Source organism: Rana temporaria, chromosome 3 (assembly GCF_905171775.1).
Source record: "Rana temporaria chromosome 3, aRanTem1.1, whole genome shotgun sequence".
NCBI lineage: Eukaryota > Metazoa > Chordata > Amphibia > Anura > Ranidae > Rana > Rana temporaria.
Genome location: NC_053491.1, coordinates 423,171,489 through 423,190,361, shown reverse-complemented (window position 1 = coordinate 423,190,361; position 18,873 = coordinate 423,171,489). Strand labels below are relative to the sequence as shown.

Genomic DNA, 18,873 nt, shown 5'->3' with positions numbered 1-18,873 from the left:
CTCCTCTGCTGGTGGCAACTCAAAATATTGGATCTCCCATCACTTTTAGACCCAGTGACAATGTTTACCAGGACCAACAGGGAAAGCAAATCTCCCTAGCTAAGACACAGACAGCAGTAAAAACCTGCCAAAGGTTCTATTCCCTCACCACTCTATCCAAAACTTTATAGCATTGGTAAAATTGACACAGAGGCCCAGATTCAGAAAGCAGTTACGACGCGCCGTCGCATCTCGGCGTCTGATTCATAGAATCAGATACGCCTCAATGTTGCTTAGATACGAGCGGCGTAAGTCTCCTACGCCGTCGTATCTTAGGGTGCAATATTTACGCTGACCGCTAGGGGCGCTTCCCTAGACTTCCGCATCAAATATGCAAATTAGGTAGATACGTCGATTCAGAAACCTACGTCCGCCCGGCGCATTTGTTTACGTTGTTTACGTTAGGCTTTTTCCGGCGTAAAGTTACCCCTGCTATATGAGGGGTATCCTATGTTAAGTATGGACGTCGTTCCCGCGTCGAATTTTGAAAACTTTACGTCATTTGCGTAAGTCGTTCGCGAATAGGGCTGTACGTAAGTTACGTTCACGTCTAAAGCATTGACGATTTGCGGCGTAATTTCGAGCATGCGCCGGGATTCTGCAAGGTTTCTGCGCCGTTCGTAAAAAACTTCAAATACGTGGGGTCACAAATCATTTGAATAAAACACGCCCACATCATCCACATTTGAATTAGGCGGGCTTACGCCGGACCACATACGTTACGCCGCCGTAACTTACGGCGCAAGTTCTTTCTGAATACGGAACTTGCGCCCTAATTTACGGCGGCGTAACGTATCTGAGATACGTTACGCCCGCCAAGAGATACACCAAGGCCCGGATTCAGATACATTGGTGTATCTATGGGCGGGCGTAACGTATCTCAGATACGTTATGCTGCCGTAAATTAGGGTGCAAGTTCCGTATTCAGAAAGAACTTGCACCATAAGTTACGGCGGCGTAACGTATATGGTCTGGCGTAAGCCCGCCTAATTCAAATGTGGATGATGTGGGCGTGTTTTAATCAAATGAATTGTGACCCCACATATTTGATGTTTTTTACGAACGGCGCATGCGCCGTTCGTGAAAGAATCCCAGTGCGCATGCTCGAAATTACGCCGCAAATCGTCAATGCTTTAGACGTGAACGTAACTTACGTCCAGCCCTATTCGCGAACGACTTACGTAAACGACGTAACATTTTCAAAATTCGACGCGGGAACGACGTCCATACTTAACATCGGATACCCCTCATATAGCAGGGATAACTTTACGCAGGAAAAAGCCTAACGTAAATGACGTAAAAATATCCCTCGGGCGGACGTACGTTTCTGAATCGGCGTATCTACCTAATTTGCATATTCAACGCGAAAGTCTAGGGAAGCGCCCCTAGTGGTCAGCGTAAATATTGCACCCTAAGATACGACGGCGTAGGAGACTTACGTCGCTCGTATCTAGGCAACATTGAGGCGTATCTGATTCTATGAATCAGGCGCTGAGATGCGACGGCCCGCACTCAGGCCCCGTACACACGAGAGAATCTATCCGCTGGAATTGATCAGCGGATCAGTTCCAGCGGATAGATGCGCTAGTGTGTACAACCCAGCGGATCTGTTTCCGCGGATTTTTATCCCCTGGGATGGATTTCAAGCAGATAAATATTTGAAGACATGCTTTCAAATCTATCCGCTTGAATCCATCCCAACGGATTGATCCGCTGGTCTGTACAGACTCACCGGATCAATCCGTCCGAATGGATCCCCCGCATGCGTCGTAATGATTCGACACAGGCGTGGAATTCCTTATATGACCGCGTCGTGCACGTCGCCGCGTCATCATCGCGGCAACGGCGCGACACGTCATCGCGATGGGATTTCGGCGCGGATTTCGATCCTATGGTGAGTACACTTCATCGGATCCAAATCCGCGGAAATCCTCAAGAGGATTTATCCGCGGAAACGGTCCGTTGGACCGTATCCGCGGATAAATCCTCTCGTGTGTACTAGGCCTCAGAGTTACGACGGCATATCTGGAGATACGCCGTCGTAACTGCTTTCTGAATCCGGGCCCAAATGTATCTGAATCTGGGCCACTGTCTGCACAAAATGTACCAGGTTGCCCATCATTATTATAATATGACCTTTACAAACAGGTAGCATCCTAACTGGGTATTCCCCTGTGATGGAGGATGATCTGACAGCTTGCCAGTAGATGACGAATGACAAGGAGATAGGGAGGTGGTTGGCTGGGCAGGGGCCATACATCGCCTGCTCTGCTAGATAGTGAGAGAAGCTGCAGCTGGAGATAACAGACCTTAGACTCACGACCCTGAGAGGACTCTGCAGAATATAGGAGAGAACAGACACAACGTGAGGTGGAATACCCGCTCATCGTGTCCCCATGATCATCAAGGTAAGAGATTCCATTTATGACTAATGGAGGTGGGATGAGGTGTGAACCATGAGGTGGACCATCCATAGAGCTCTTTGGATAAGGCATGTCCTTATAATAAAGCAACTTTCCAATATCCGCTGAACTAGAGACCATTCTCTGAGGTGGAAAGTATGCTTGCCAATCAATTTTGCAAATGTCCAGTAGAGATCGCCTTTCCACTCATTAAATGGTGCCCCCTGGCATTCCAGCCATTACATTGTTGATCCAAAGGCTTTATTACTTTGAGTTACAGACATGGACCAAGTTTGCCAATCAATAGTTCTGACTTCATGTTCAATGTTCAATGTTTAGGTATTTTGCGCTTTAGCTTTTTTTTTTTGGAAAAGCTTATATAAAAGTTTAGATTTCTTCTTCAATTCCTTAAGCCAGCCATACATGGATCGAAACTGGGCCAGTTGAGCACGGAGGCTTTCCCCGAAGCTTATCAGGGAGAATTGCCCCATAGCTTGGCGGGAAATGTTCCGACATAGCTCAGCAGGGAGGATTCCCCCATAGCTCGGCGGGAAAGGTTCCGACATAGCTCAGCAGGAAGAATTGCCCCATAGCTCGGCGGGAAAGGTTCCTGCATAGCTCAGCAGGGAGGATTCCCCCAAAGCTCGGCGGGAAAGGTTCCGACATAGCTCAGCGGGGAGGATTCCCCCTTAGTTCAGCGGGAAGGGCTCCCCCTTAGTTCAGCGGGAAGGGCTCCCCCATAGTTTAACTGGAAGGGTTCCCCCATAGCTCAGTGGGAAGGGTTCCCCCATAGCTCAGCAGGAAGGGTTCCCCCCATAGCTCAGCAGGAAGGATTCCCCCTTAGTTCAGCGGGAAGGGTTCCCCCAAAGCTCAGCAGGAAGGGTTCCCCTATAGCTCAGCAGGAAGGGTTCCCCCATAGCTCAGCGGGAAGAGTTTCCCCTTAGTTCAGTGGGAAGGGTTCCCCCATATTTCAGAAGGAAGGGTTCTATCATAGTTCAGCAGGAAGGGTTCCCCCATATTTCAGAAGGGAGGGTTCCCCCATATTTCAGAAGGGAGGGTTCCGTCATAGCTCAGCAGGAAGGGTTCCATCATAGCTCAGCAGGGAGGGTTCCCCCATAGCTCAGCAGGAAGGGTTCCCCCATAGCTCAGCAGGGAGGGTTCCCCCATTGCTTAGCAGGGAGGGTTCCCCCATAGCTCAGCCAGGAGGGCTCCCCACAGCTTAGCAGGGAGGGCTCCCCCATAGCTCAGTGGGGTGGATTTCCCCATAGTTCAGCACTGAGGGTCCCCCTATAGCTCAGCAGGGAGTCTTGCTTCATAGCTCATTGGGGAGGGCTCCCCCATAGCCCCCCCTAAGCTCAACAGGGAGGGCTCCCCCATAGCTCAGCAGAGAGGATTCCCCCATAACCCAGCGGGGAGGCTTCCCCCATTACACATTGAGTGTAAAATTGAGCAAATTTTTTTTTTCCAAACAAACAAATGAACTCATCTATGGGCTGCCTTAAAGTATATCAGAAGCTTTTATTTTTATTTGAAGTAGAGAAGGGAAAGTTTTAAACTGCTGTCACTTTTATTTATTTTTTGATGAATAAGCTGAGTAACGCAGAGGTGATAAATTTACGAGATAGGTTGCACTCACAAAGGTTCCAGGAAATATAAGCTCAGGAACAACACACTGAAGGCTTTCCAGGATGTAAATGAAGCAGTGCAGGTCTTTAATACAGCCTTTGATGGATGATCCTACAGCCTGCTGTGACCAGAGAACCAGCTCCTGCATCAGGTACAGTCTTTTCCCTGCAGTGGGAGTCTATTATATGACAACCAGCCATAGGCGTGCGCACAGGGTGTGCCAGGTGTGCCCAGGCACACCCAAATCACCCTGTGTAGAACAGATTCCCCCTACTGACCTGGCTCCCCCTCCTTCCCCCCAGAGGACTGCCTGCTTCCCCCTCTCCCACCAGTTGTTGCTGTGGATGTTTTAGGATGAGTGGGGGAAGGGGCCAGTAAATATGCCATTTACCGACCCCTTCCATTTCTGAATAAACATTGTGAGTGATCAGTAGAGTGTGTTTGAGCTTTGGGGTGCACACCCTAATGCCAAAGGCTGCGCACACCTGTGCAACCAGCCATGGAGCAAAGGGGCAATGCTTGGCATGTCAACGTTTTCAGAGCCACAACAAAAGGTTGACACCTGAAATGCGTCATCTAGCAACCTGAACCTGGAAGCAGGCACAATGCATTACCTCTTTGCTCCACAGCTTGCAGGGACGCTGCTGCTCTTCAGCGTCAGTTGGGTCATTCATTGTATCACAGATTTCAAATGCAGGGAAAACAGAGCTGGCTTGCTGGCCATGACAGACTGTAGGTTCATCTGCTGTATTACAGGCGTGTGCAATGCTTCATTTACATCCTGGAAAGCCATCCATTGGTTGTTCCTGTTTGTTGTTATCCCTGGCAACCATGATGAGCTTGTATATCCTGGAAGCTCTCTTAGGTAGGGCTTGTTCACACTGGCAGTTAGGGGGGTGGTAAAACCGTGCAGTTGAGCTGTGTTCTACCCTCACCCCCAGCCGCTGCCCCTGCAGTTAAAGCCCTTGTCTCTTTTGGCAGGCATAGCACCCACCGAACATGACCCATTCAAGTGGTTGCAGCGCACTAGTGCAGGACTCAAGGGGTAAAGTAGTTGGTTTTCTCTTCAGAGACCAGCACTAGTATGAACCAGCCCGTAAAGTTATCACTTCAATGTTAGTAAGTTTATTGCACTAGGGGTGCGTTCAATGTCTTCTCTTCTCAGTTTACCATCTGTGTCTCACTAGGGAGATTTCCCACCTTGTAGACTCAACAGGAAGTGAAAGGCCTCGTACACACGATAGGTTAACCAGAGGACAACGGTCTGATGGACCGTTTTCATCGGTCAAAACCGATCGTGTGTGGGCCCCATAGGTTATTTAACCATCGGTTAAAAAAAAGCCAACTTGCTTTAAATTTAACCGATGGATTCCTAACCGATAGGTCAAAACCGATCGTTGGTAGGCACAACCATCGGTTGTTGTGTAGGCGCGACGGACCATCAGTCAGCTTCATCGGTTAACCGATGAAAACGGTCCTTCAGACCGTTCTCATTGAATGGACTGATCGCGTGTACGAGGCTAAAGAATAGCTTAGACAGTTGTCACAGGAACAATTGTCCCCATAGGAAGATTCCCTCTGTCTTTTCAAATTTACCTTCACTTTAATTCCTGTTGACATTGGTGACCCTGACAATTGGAGAAGGTAAATCTCCCTGACGAGGTCACAGACAGCAATAAAAACCTGACAGTGGTTCTTACCCTTCAACGCTCTATCCAAAGTGCTAACAAGATTATTTCTTGATTCCCATGGCAACCACTTTGTTTTCAGTTGGTTTTTATGGTCAATGTGTAGCTTTTATTTTCAGACATAAACCCCTGGGTCTGAAGTTGTCCCATCCTTTTTCCTACATTGTATAGATTCAACTCCATTTCTAATGACGTTTGGACCTTTGTTTTCTTCCAATTCATCAACTGTTTTAAATTTTGACTTTCACATTTCAACAGTTTTTTTCCCACCACTTTTATAACTTTATGGTGCGTTCCCATTAGTACGACTTCCGAGTCGCAGTGACTTTAGGTCGCATAGATTGGAATAGGTGCCCATGAAATTGTTAATACCTTGGATAATAGTTTTCCAATGATAAGGGCATTGTAAAGCTCAATCATTTGTAGGATCCTTCATAAATAAGTATAACGGTTACCATAACCTCTCCAAAATGGATCTATGTGATAAGGATATACCTTGCTGTGCAACCCATGGATGTGTGTTGGCTGTCATTGTAGGCACAAGGTATAAAAAGACTGCGCCTGGTTTTCTTGAAGGCAATTAGTTGGGTCACTGGCATGATAGTTTTGGTGTCATATGTGTAGGCAGGGCCGCCATCAGGAATTATGGGGCCCCTTACACAGCTTCAAGCATGGCCCCCCTGGAGCAGAGAACCCGGGGGAGGGGGGGGGCCTTTACAAAAAAAAGAAGAAATGAAGAAAAATATATATAAAAAAAGGGGGGTAGCCATCTGGGGCCCTGGGGACCTCTGGGCCCTTTAATAAAAAGAAAAAATATATATATAAAAAATATATGTTAATTTTTTTTTAAAAAGGGGGGTTGCCATCCAGGGCCCTGGGGACCTATGGGCCCTTTAATAATAATAATAATAATAAATAAATAAATAATATATATATAAGAAGGCCAGTATGGTGGCCTGAGTTTATGGGAGGAGCCCGGAGGGTATTTAAGCAGCCCACTCACACATGCTCTTTGTCAGTTCAGTGTGCGGTACTACACGTCACTGGGCCGACTCTTCCCAGCTCACCTCATGTCCGTGAGTCTGCTCATTCAATCGCATTCGACACCCTCCCACCCTTCCCTTTTTCAGGGCACTTCTCAGCATAACCTTCTTCAATTAACTACCCATTACTTACCTTGGGTATGCCCCCTTTTCTTGGCATACTGACCAGACCACCAAGGCACACTTCAGGTCTATTTATGTTGTAAGTCTTGTCGCGTGTTTATATGATCCACATCACTTCTGGTCAGAGGGTAACGACCATAAATATTATATATTTATTAAAAAATATATAAAAAAATGTTTTTTTTTATAAAAAAAAGGGGGGTTGTCATCCGGGGCCCTGAGGATCTCCGGGCCCCTGGGGACTTCCGGACCCCTAAAAAATAAAAATTGTCCCTTTAAAGTGGAGGTTCACCCAAAAACGTAATTTTTAACATTAGATTGAGGCTCGTTTTGTGAAGGGGAATCGGGTGTTTTTTTTTAAATCGAAGCAGTACTTACCGTTTTAGAGATAGATCTTCTCCGCCACTTCCGGGTATGGTCTGCGGGACTGGGCGTTCCTATTTGATTGACAAGCTTCCAACGGTCGCATACATCGCGTCACGATTTTCCGAAAGTAGCCGAACGTCGGTGCGCAGGCGCCTTATAGAGCCGCACCAACGTTCGGCTTCTTTCGGCTACTCGTGACGCGATGTATGCGACCGTCGGAAGCCTGTCGCAAGCCTATCAATCAAATAGGAACGCCTAGTCCCGAAGACCATACCCGGAAGCGGCGGAGAAGATCTATCTCTAAAACGGTAAGTACTGCTTCGATTTTAAAAAATAAATAAAAATATATTAAAAAAATATATATATTTTTTTATTAAAAAAAAAAAAAAGGAGGGTTTTTGTCATTTTTCAGAAGCCGAAAAATGATGTGTAGCCCACACACGATCATTTTAAATGACGTTTTTAAAAACGTTGTTTTTTTTCATGCCGAAAAATGATCGTGTGTACGTATTAGATTGTTGATGCCAATAGATTTAGAGATTTTATTATTATTGTAGTGCATTCTGGCCAATAGAAGGTATTAACAACGGATGCAAAATGCACATTACAGTAACGCCAATGCAAAATGTAATAACCTGTCATCATGCAGATAAGAATCTGCGTGTGACTCGGAGCTGAGAAAAATAAGAAATACTCTCTGCATGTTGGGAATTACAATATGGCTCTTGCAATATGGCTCTTATTTAGGTCATGATGATGAGTTGTTGTTGATGGGTCTATACAGGCAGAGTGGATTGTGTAGTATGCAGTGAAGTGTCTCTCCACCCGTGATATCATCGTCCTTATCTAATGTAAGCAGATGTAAGGGTGGGGTCACAGTGACAGTGCAGGCTGAACTCTAGCTAAGTCATTGGTAATGGCTAAGCAGTTTATTTATTTTTGAATATCCTATGGAATATTTCTGCCTGTAACAGAAACTGCTAGAATGTGCAAACCAATATGATCACAAAGAATGGCGAACTGGTTTCATCGTCTTTAATGGGCGGATTATGGATAATGCTTGCATTAAGGTGAAAAAACTTCTGTCAGTCACCGGCCCCTCAGCCCCCCATTTTACTTACCTGAACCCTGGAATGTCCCATGGCAAGGATGCGCTGTCTCTCTGCCTGGGTTTCTTGGCTTTTGATTGGATAGCCGCCGAGGGGACACTCTGTGCAAAATGAACTGCACAGTGGAGGTATGTATGATATGTTTGTTATTTTTTTTATTATTCAAACCTTTAGTATTACTTTAAGAGTTCCAAATGTGATGACATTTCCAAAAGGGTCCTGTGCGTGTTTGGTGTGATGCTGTGCGTTTTAGAGCTTCAAAGACTTAAATGGAAACCGCATTCAAATCGCATAGGTGTTGTGACAGAACTGTCCAGCACCTAGCCTGGGTGCTTCCGTCAAGATATGTAGTTTCCTCCAGTCTGGGCTCAGGAACCAGGTATTATAGCTAAATATTGCACCCAAGACTAGATGGCACTAGCTTAGATGCAAACCGGAACTTACTTTATTGAAAAATTACACAGAATTTATAGCCCACCAGATCAGGTAGGGCCTGATTACGTTACCCTGACAATACAAACTGTAAACAGGAATATAATTAACATAGCTAAGGAACAGCCAACATAAACCTAACATTAAGCTAATTAAACAAGTAGCCACCTAGGTGATATTTTGGATCCCCATCTATGCTTGTGTAGCACTATCCCCGGAGGAGCTGCTGGATTTTTGGGCGGCACATTACCTCATGGCTCCTCCGAATTCCTAGGGTAGAATGATGCGTATTGCATATAGTAGAAGTAAAGAAATGTCCACGACAGGTGCTGTTTGCTGTGCTCTTTATTACCCAGCCGGGTAAAAACAGTAAACGTATGGTGAGGAAAGTAAAGTTGAAGAAGAAGAAGAAGAAGAATAGCAGATTCAGGCGTAATGATAGGAAACAGTCCTGCTCCCAAGCGTAAGGCCCCGTACACACGATAGAATCCATCCGCAGATAAATCCCAGCAAATGGGTTTCTGCGGATAGATCCTATGGTGTGTACACGCCAGCGGATCTGTTTCCGCGGAGAAATCTCCTCTGGGATGGATTCCAGCAGATCGGATATTTGCTGTGATGCACAACAAATCCATCTGCTGGAATCCATTCCAACGGATGGATCCGCTCGTCTGTACAGACTTACCGGATCCATTCGTCCAAAGGGATTCCCCGCACGCGTCGTAATGATTTGACGCATGCGTGGAATTCCTTATATGACAGCGTCGCGCCCGTCGCCGCGTCATAATAGCGGCGACGGCGCGACACGTTATCGGCAGAGGATTTCAGCGCGGATTTCAATGCGATGGTGTGTACACGCCATCGCATAGAAATCCTCTGAAATCCTCGAGAGGATTTATCCGCGGATACGGTCCGCTGGACCGTATCTGCGGATAAATCCTCTCGTGTGTATGGGGCCTTACACTTCTCTTTGCCACTCCTGCCGGAGTGGGTTTAGTGTACCCGGACAGGCCTCTCTCACTGACCTGGCAGCCGGAGTATCACTCTGACAATTGTAGGAAAAGTCTCTGCCACAGACCCTCCTTGGTGAGCCTCAGAAAGATACCTCTGCCACAGGCCCTCTCTGGATTGAATTCTTGGAGATATCCCTCCTTAGATGAATTACGCCTGGATCTCCTTCAACTTGTCGCTCAGGTACCGACTGATAGATGATCAATCCCTCGGTGTCCGGCTACCTCGATCCCCAGTGGTTTGTCCAGGCCCTTTTGGACCGCCAGCCTGTCAATGGCGCTCCTCAGACTGACTCCCACCGAACAGCAATACAGCTTGGGATCCTCAAAGGTGGGAACCCAGTCACTCACTGGGTCCCCGTCGCTGTTCAGATGCTCCGGGCCAGCATGGCTCCGGAACCAGGAACACCGCGTGGCACGTACACCCCGGCAAGGTAGGCCATATCGCCGGGGCGACGTGATTTGGCACCCTAAAGGTGGGTGCCCCACTGGACACAGAAGACCCAGAACTAATGGCGTCTCCCCCATAAATACCCCTCTACACTTGTATACCTAGATGCTAATCCATGACCATCTTCAGTTGTTACCAGAAGATTACCATACCTGCTGTTCCTGTGACAGTTCTAAAATTTTGGATTTCTCATCACTCTCTATGTCGGAGGGAATGGTCCCCAGGACAGATAGAAAGAGTAAATCTCCTGAGTGGGGACACAAACCTGATAGGGGTTCCAATCTTTTGAAAGAAAAAAAAAAGATTGCATACAGTTAAACTTTCATCTTACATTATCCGACCTCTACATCTTTACATTTGTTATTTTCAAATAGCAAGCAACATAAAGCAGAAATGAAGAGGAAGGACAGATGCATTGGTGGGTTTAACCAAATTTTGATATATGAATTCTTCATGGTCCTCATAACTGAGTATGTTCTTTGGTTACTTTGTGCTCCAAGGTAAGCTTCTTTTCCACCTGAGATAGCAGGAAAGGCCGAGCTGGGGCGCCATTGTACTCCCGACCATCAAAATGGTTTATTAATATAATCCTATAATGATTGCAGTTTCTGGATTTTCCAAACATGTACATCCACTGTTTGGGTACCTAGATGCCACTCCATCCAAGATGATATCAGATTCCAGTAAATGCTGCCACCTTGAGAGTCACCACTTGGTTATTGTATTATTCAAGGCCTCAGTGATGAAATCTCGGTCCCTGCCTTCTCTCCGGGGTAGAGGGATGTCCAAGCAAGGTGTACTACAGTGCACGGCGTAACAGGCAATTTTGCATGGGCTGCAGTCAGCGATTTGAATCACAAGCCCATATCATGCATCTTTAGAAGCCTCAAAGGCAACCTAAACACCAGTTTTATTATACTATAGGAATAAATATGTATTTGCCGTATGCTTTTTAGTTTTGAATATTAATTGTGACAGCTGCTGTCAAAGGAATAAGGAGTGTCTGCCATCATTTCCTGCACTAATGGAAGCCAAAGAGTTTTTACATCCCATAAAACCTCACAACAGTGCTGGCCAGCTGCTGAGTCTGAGCTGCTTGTATTGATGCTTTCTAGAGAACTTCTTCAGTGCTTCTCATTAAGTATCATTTGTCCCACTTCTTAGAGAGACAGAGAAACCCTACAATGTCAATACAGGTAACAGCATGCATCTGATACATCACTGAAAACACTGCAGCTGACCTCTTGTACAATCTATTCTGTTTGTCATAATCTGACCATTTATACAGTATGGCCCATATTCACAGAGAGCAAGGCGCACATTACGCCGCCGTTGAGCAAACACTGTACGCTACGACAACGTAGTGCGGAGAGGCAAGCATTGCATTCAGCAAGCCAGTGCTCCCAACGCTGCGCCAGCGTGGCGTGTTTTTTTTTTCTGTTTTCTGTGTCCGATTGGGTCCCCCATTTGATGATTTTCCCTCTTTTCTTGTTCTGGTATCAACTAGAGTTGCCACATGTCTGGGATTCACCCGGACAGTTCGGGTTTGGAATCATGCGTTCGGGTTTCAGACTGCCTGAAACCCGGACACATTATTTTGACCAGACTATGGCTTCCCAGCAGGGTTGCCGGCTACAGTTGTCTAAGCTGAGAGTATCTGTTACACTCTTTCACACTGAAGAAAAACACATAGCGTAATACTGTATTACAAATGTATTTAATGTAGGTTGGAAACACTTACATTATATGTTGAAAGATTGCGCTGATCAGATAAAAAGTGGCAGCAGTAGTGTACCCGATCTGGTTTCGCAGCCTCGTGCATCGAAATACATTCGTAATACAGTATTACGCTATGTGTTTTTCTTCTTTTTTCTCTTCTGGTTATTCTCCGATTGGCCTTGTTTTTTGACCTCTTGCTGAGTCATTCCATATATGCGCATACCATTCACTCTTGGTTACCACCATTTGGAGTCCTTGGAGGTCGTTTGAGAGCTGCAGCATTAGATTGGTCCATCAGATTCACATATGCCCGATTGACCTTACGAACGGATGTTCCTCAGGGTTCAATCTGTCCGCTAAGCCTCTCTTCAGTCGGTGCCGGCTTCTTTCCTATCCTGGTGTTCTTTCACGATTGAATAAGGGAGCACTTCTCACTTAATATTGGGGAATATAATTTTTCACAGAGACTGTATTCATACAGATTTATTTGGATATATATTCACTTATTTATGTACATTGTATTTAGTTTGGTGTACTCTTTAATATTTATTCACTCACATATGTACATTGTATTTAGTTGGGTGTACTCTTTATTAGTTATACTTCAGTGCTACATTTATATTTTGTATACTCCTTCACATTATTGCCCATGCATGAAATCTCACAATATGCATTTGTAAATGCTTATAACTGTATACAATTCTGTGTTGTTCCATAACACCACTAATCCATTCTATTATTCAGGCTAAATTGTCACCCAGCATTACCTCCGCTGCTCCGCCATCGCCATTGTTCTAAGTGATGGATTCCTTCTAGTAATGATCTGTAAGCGGCTCATTAACCGTGCGGACGGACCAAGAGAAACAACAGGGACAAAATATATTAGAGGCAACCTTTCCATGTGTAAATATATAAATCCTGTCCACAGAATGCTCTTCCATAATCAAAGTAACTATATATATATATATATATATATATATATATATATATATATATATATATATATATGTATGTATATATACAGCGGGGTAAAATAAGTATTAAACACGCCACCATTTTTCTAGGTAAATATATTTCTAAACATGCTATTGACATGAAATCTTCACCGCATGTCTGTAACAACCCATGCGATTCATACATACAAAGAGATCAAAACAAACAAGTTTAGAAATTAAGTTACCGTATATGTAATAAAATAGAATGACACAGGGAAAAAGTATTGAACACGTGAACGGAAATTTATTTAATACTTCATACAAAATCCTTACATTGCTCAGGTGTGATTTTGGCCCATTCTTCCACACAAATGTTGAAGGTTCTGTGGGCTTCTTCTATGAGATCTTTAGTTCTTTCCATAGATTTTCTTTTGGATTCAAGTCAGGTGATTGGCTGGACCATTCTAGCAGCTTTATTTTCTTTCTTTGAAAGCAATTAAGAGTATTTATGGATTTGTGTTTGGGATCATTGTCTTGTTGAAATCTCCACCCTCGTTTCATCTTCATCATCCTGCTAGATGGCAGCAGATTTTTATCAAGAATGTCTTTGGTACATTTTTTCCATTCATCCTTCCTTCAATGACATGAAGTTTGCCAGTACCGTATTCTGAAAAACAGCCCCACACCATGAAGTTCCCACCTCCAAACTTCACTGTTGGTATGGGGGGTGTTTTTGGGGTGATGTGCAGTGCCACTTGACCTCCAAACAGGGTGCGTATTATGGTATCCAAAGAGTTAAATTTTGGTCTCATCTGACCAGACTATATTCTCCCAGTATTTCGCAGGCTTATCTAAATGTTGTGCAGCAAATTTTTAACAAGCTTCAACATGCTTTTTCTTTAGCAATGGAGTCTTGAGTGGTGAGTTTGAACACAGGCCATAGCGGTTGAGTGCATTACTTATTGTTTTCTTTGAAACAATTGTACCTGCTAATTCCAGGTCGTTCTGAAGTTCTCCACAAGCGTTCCTTGGCTCTTGAACAACTCTTCTGATAATTCTTTTCACTCCTCTGTCAGAAATCTTGCTAGGAGCACCTGGTCGTGGCCGGTTTATGGTGAAATGATGTTTATTCCACTTCTGGATTATGGCTCCAACAGTGCTCACTGGAACATTCAGAAGTTTAGAAATCCTTCTCTAACCAATGCCATCAGTGGCCCAGATTCAAGAAGCTATTGCGCCCGCGCAACCATAGGTTGCGCGGCGCAATAGCTGTTTTGCTCCCGCGTAGCGAATGCCCCTGATTCAGGAACATCGCTACGCGGACTGCAGCCTAGGATATGACAGACATAAGCCTCCTTATGCCTTCATATCTCAGGCTGCATTCTTGCGTTGGCCGCTAGGGGGCACGGCCATTGTGATCGGCGTATAGTATGCAAATTGCATACTACCACCGATTCACAAAAGTTGCGCGGGCCCTGCGCACGCAAGGTACGGAGTTTCCGTACGGCGACTTTAGCGTAAGGCTGCTCCTTCTCATAGTAGGGGCAGCCAATGCTAAAGTATAGCCGCCCTTCCCGCTCGTGAAATTTAAATTTCACGTCGTTTACGTAAGTGATTAGTGAATGGCGCTGGACGCCATTCACGTTCACTTAGAAGCAAATGACGTCCTTGCGACGTCATTTGCCGCAATGCACGTCGGGAAAGTTTCCCGACGGAGCATGCGCTGTTCGCTCGGCGCGGGAGCGCGCCTAATTTAAATGATTCCCGCCCCCGGCGGGATCATTTACATTAGGCGCCCTTACGCAGGGCTAATTAGCATAGCGCCCGCGCAATTTACGGAGCTACTGCTCCGTGAATCGCGGGCAAATCGAAATATTTGCGTGGGCGCAGAGCAAAATCTTTGCCCTTTGCCCACGCAAATATTGCGCGGATCTACCTGAATCTGGGCCAGTATGTTTTGCAACAATAAGGTTGCTAAGGTCTTCAGAGAGCTCTTTGCTTTTGCCCATCAGGAGATGTTTCTTATGTGACACCTTTTTATGGGCCATTAGTGGAGAATAAACCAGCTGATCTTAATTTGCACTGACAAGGGGCAGGCTTGCTTTCTAATTACTGGTAGATTTCATCTGGTTCTTGATGTGTTCAGTACTTTTTCCCTGTGTAATTCCATTTTATTACACATAAGTTCATTTCTGAATTTATTTGTTTTGGTTTCTTTGTATGTATGGATTACATAGGTTGTTACCAACAGGTGGTGAAAATGTAATGTCAAGAGCACCATTAGAAATATATTTGCCTAGAAAAATGGTGATGCATTCAATACTTATTTTACGCGCTGTATACATTAGTACTCTATTAAAATCTTAGTCCATCATTACATCCATATTTTGGGTATAACATGAAATATAGTTGCATTCCCCCACCCCCCTCCTATCTGAATTACAAGGTAATTCTCCCTGCAGTATCCTTTTTTAGAGCCACATCATCCATCCACAGTGATCTGTGAATGGGAAGACTACAAGTCCCATCTTGCTCCTCATTAGAGGGATTCCCAGATTGGACAGTCACAAGTGCAGTGATGTCACTACGCTTGCAGTCCATTGTTTACAAAACATTACATAACTGAATGTCCATACATTACAGAACTGATACGGGGGGTAAACTATTTGGCAGCCACTGATTGTGCGATAATTTTTTTTTTTAAGAGGTAGTAAAAAAAACAAAAACACCTGTAAGGCAGTTGCATAATGTGCTAGTATGCATTGCATACTAACCTCAGAATGAAGCCCTTCAGCGGTGCACTGTCAACGCTAACCGGGTTTCCATCTTCACCCACCCGGTCTTCCTTCCAGGTTCGCTTGCTCTGGCTGTATGAGTGGCCGGAGCCACGATGACATCAGTCCGATGCATGCACACAAGAGCCCTCGGCTCTGGCACGAAGCTCTGAAGGTCTGTCACGGTATGCCCTACCTTCAGAGCGCATGCGCCAGTGACATCAACGGCTGCATCCAGGGTGACTACAGTGCCTTGAAAAAGTATTGCCCTAAAATTTTCCAAGTTTTGTCATGTTACAACCAAACACGTAAATGTTTTTTATTGGGATTTTTTTTGATAGACCAACACAAATGTGGTTCTACAAAGTATTGACTCAGAAGGGCTGAATACAAATGCACACCACCATTTTCACATACCGTATTTATCAACGTATAACACGCACCCCAAGTTTAAGAGGGAAGTTTAAGGAAAAAAAATTAAATTTTAAATGCCCATCAATGCAGCCTTATCAGTGTCCATCTGCAGCCTTGCCCATCATTGCAGCATGATCAGTGTCCATCTGCAGTCTTGCCAACATTGCAGCATGATCAGTGTCCATTTGCAGCCTTGCCCATCATTGCAGCATGATCAGTGTCCATCTGCAGCCTTGCCCATCATTGCAGCATAGCATGATCAGTGTCCATTTGCAGCCTTGCCCATCATTGCATCATGATCATTGTCCATCTGCAGCCTTGCCCATCTTTGGAGCATGATTTGTGCCCATCTGCTTTAATTTGCCGCTGTTTGCTACATGATTAGTGGCCAACTGCACATGAGTCTTTCCCCTGCCGAGGAGGGAACGAGCACTGCAGAGATAGACAGAGCCGGATGTCCTGTATACTCGGTTCCTCTTGGCCCGTCTCGCAGTTCCGCCTCTTGACCCCGCTCCTGTGATGGACATAACACTGGTCCAATGGCGGGAGGCGGGACATGGACATGACTTTGAGCGGGGTCGAGAGAAGGCAGGGCCGGCCTTTAGGGTGTGCGAGCTGTGCGGCCGCATAGGGCGCCATGGGCAACAGGGGCGCCGTTCGGCCATCCAGAGGCGTACTAGGGGGGGTGGGGGCGTACCACACACTGGGGGGTGTCAAACCGGCAACGGGGGGGGCTACTCTGAACGGGGGGTCTGCATTGAAGGGGTGGATACACTGAAGAGGGGTCTGCACTGAAGGGGGGTCTGTGTAACATGCAGGGGGTCCAGAGCTACAGGGTTCTGTGTAATGTAAAAGGGTTCAGTGATGCAGGGTGCTGTATAATGTAAAGGGGTCCAGGGTGCTGTGTAATGTAAAGGGGTCCAGTGATGCAGGGTGCTGTAATGTAAAGGGGTCCAGTGATGCAGGGTGCTGTGTAATGTAAAGGGGTCCAGAGTGCTGTGTAATGTAAAGGGGTCCAGTGATGCAGGGTGCTTTGTAATGTAAAGGGGTCCAGTGATGCAGGGTGCTGTGTAATGTAAAGGGGTCCATAGATGCAGGATGCTGTGTAATGTAAAGGGGTCCAGTGATGCAGGGTGCTGTGTAATGTAAAGGGGTCCATAGGTGCAGGATGCTGTGTAATGTAAAGGGGTCCAGTGATGCAGGGTGCTGTGTAATGTAAAGGGGTCCAGTGATGCAGGGTGCTGTGTAATGTAAAGGGGTCCTCTTTGTGTATGTTTAGGTGACCAGGGGGCGAGGGGTGAAGATGGGGGGGTGCCACAGGATTAGCTTGCACAGGGCGCCTGAACACCTAAGGCCGGCCATGAGAGAAGGCGAGTACACAGGTGGTTCGGCTCTGTCTATTTAGACGGCGCTCGTTCCCTCCTTCCCCTCCGAGGCAGCCGTTCAGCGTATGACACGCACCCATGATTTTCCCCTGATTTTAAGGGGAAAAAAGTGTGTGTTATACGACGATAAATAGGGTATATATGTTTATATGTGTTGGTCTATCACCAAAAAAAAAACAATAAAATACATTTACGTTTTTGGTTGTAACATGACAAAATGTGGAAAATTTGCAGGGGTATGGGTACTTTTTTAAGCCTCTCCGGTGCACATTTAGGAGATATTCATTTTACCGACAGGTAAGCCTTACTATAGGCTTACCTGTCGGTAAAAATCACAAAGCGGACTTTACTACCACATTATTGTGGGTGTATTTATTACATTTTAGCAAAAGGTGGACATATAGGGAATAAAGTACAGTCATGATTTAGATGTCACTTTGCTGTGTGATTTAAGCACTACGTATTTGCAGTTATCTCCCCTGCAGCACATTCATGTCAGCGTGTCACAAATGAGACAAGGCAGGTCACACATAACCACAATCCACGTGACAATGGTTATGTGGTCTGTGTTGACGTGGCTTTGGGGACGGATGTTCAGTCTGATTTTCTTTCTGAATCTTCCCGCTATGTCAGTAATGTATTTAATCGCTGCATATACATTACCCTATACATGATAAAAGAAGCACTATTGTTACTGCTTTTATTGGTCTGCAAAGGGAAAGCGTATAGGTTTGGAGTCCATTTTATCATTGTATACTTGTTTTATATATACCATCTTTATTTTACAAATAAACATTTATCACAGGATAAAATGTTCCCTGAGAAAATGGACAGCACAGCAGGCATTGCTTGCCTGTGGGCTGCCTCTGTCTGATTGAAACATCAGAATGAGCCATTGGATAAGGAAACATTTACTGCAATGACTGTTGCTGCGTAAACTTCAGTTTGTGCTTTTTTTAGATCTATCCACCGTACACAGCTTGATTTCCTTTCTTTCAGCCATCCAGGCTAACAGCTAGGTGGAGGAATCTCCAGTGCCAGTTATTGTATTCAGGCAGCCGCAGCACTCATGGCTGCCTGAATACCAGAACATTGACTGCATATGAAAGGACATTGTAATTTCCAGCTGGCTACAAAAAATTAGTGCTTGCAAAACGAAGTTCAGTGCTTCCAAGCATGCGTCGACTTGATTCTGAGCATGCAGGTTTTAACCGATGGTTGTGCCTACTAACGATCGGTTTTGACCTATCGGTTAGGAATCCATCGGTTACATTTTAAAGCAAGTTGGCTTTTTTTTAAACCAAAGGTTAAATAACCTATGGGGCCCACACACGATCGGTTTGGACCGATGAAAACG

General features: G+C 45.4%; 1 protein-coding gene across 9 annotated transcripts in view; it reads left to right on the top strand.

Moving 5' to 3' along the window:
• Window positions 1-18,873, top strand: part of ANK1 (ankyrin 1) — a 373,803-nt gene that overhangs the window by 126,402 nt on the left and 228,528 nt on the right. Inside the window, exon 1 of one of the 9 annotated variants that reach the window (XM_040346199.1) lies at window positions 2,345-2,447. The exons of the other annotated variants lie outside the window; for them this stretch is intronic. Within the exon in view, the coding sequence (XP_040202133.1) occupies window positions 2,436-2,447 (12 nt within the window). The 5' untranslated portion in view covers window positions 2,345-2,435. Of the gene's footprint in view, window positions 1-2,344; window positions 2,448-18,873 lie in introns of those variants that run through there. 9 annotated transcript variants of the gene reach the window in all.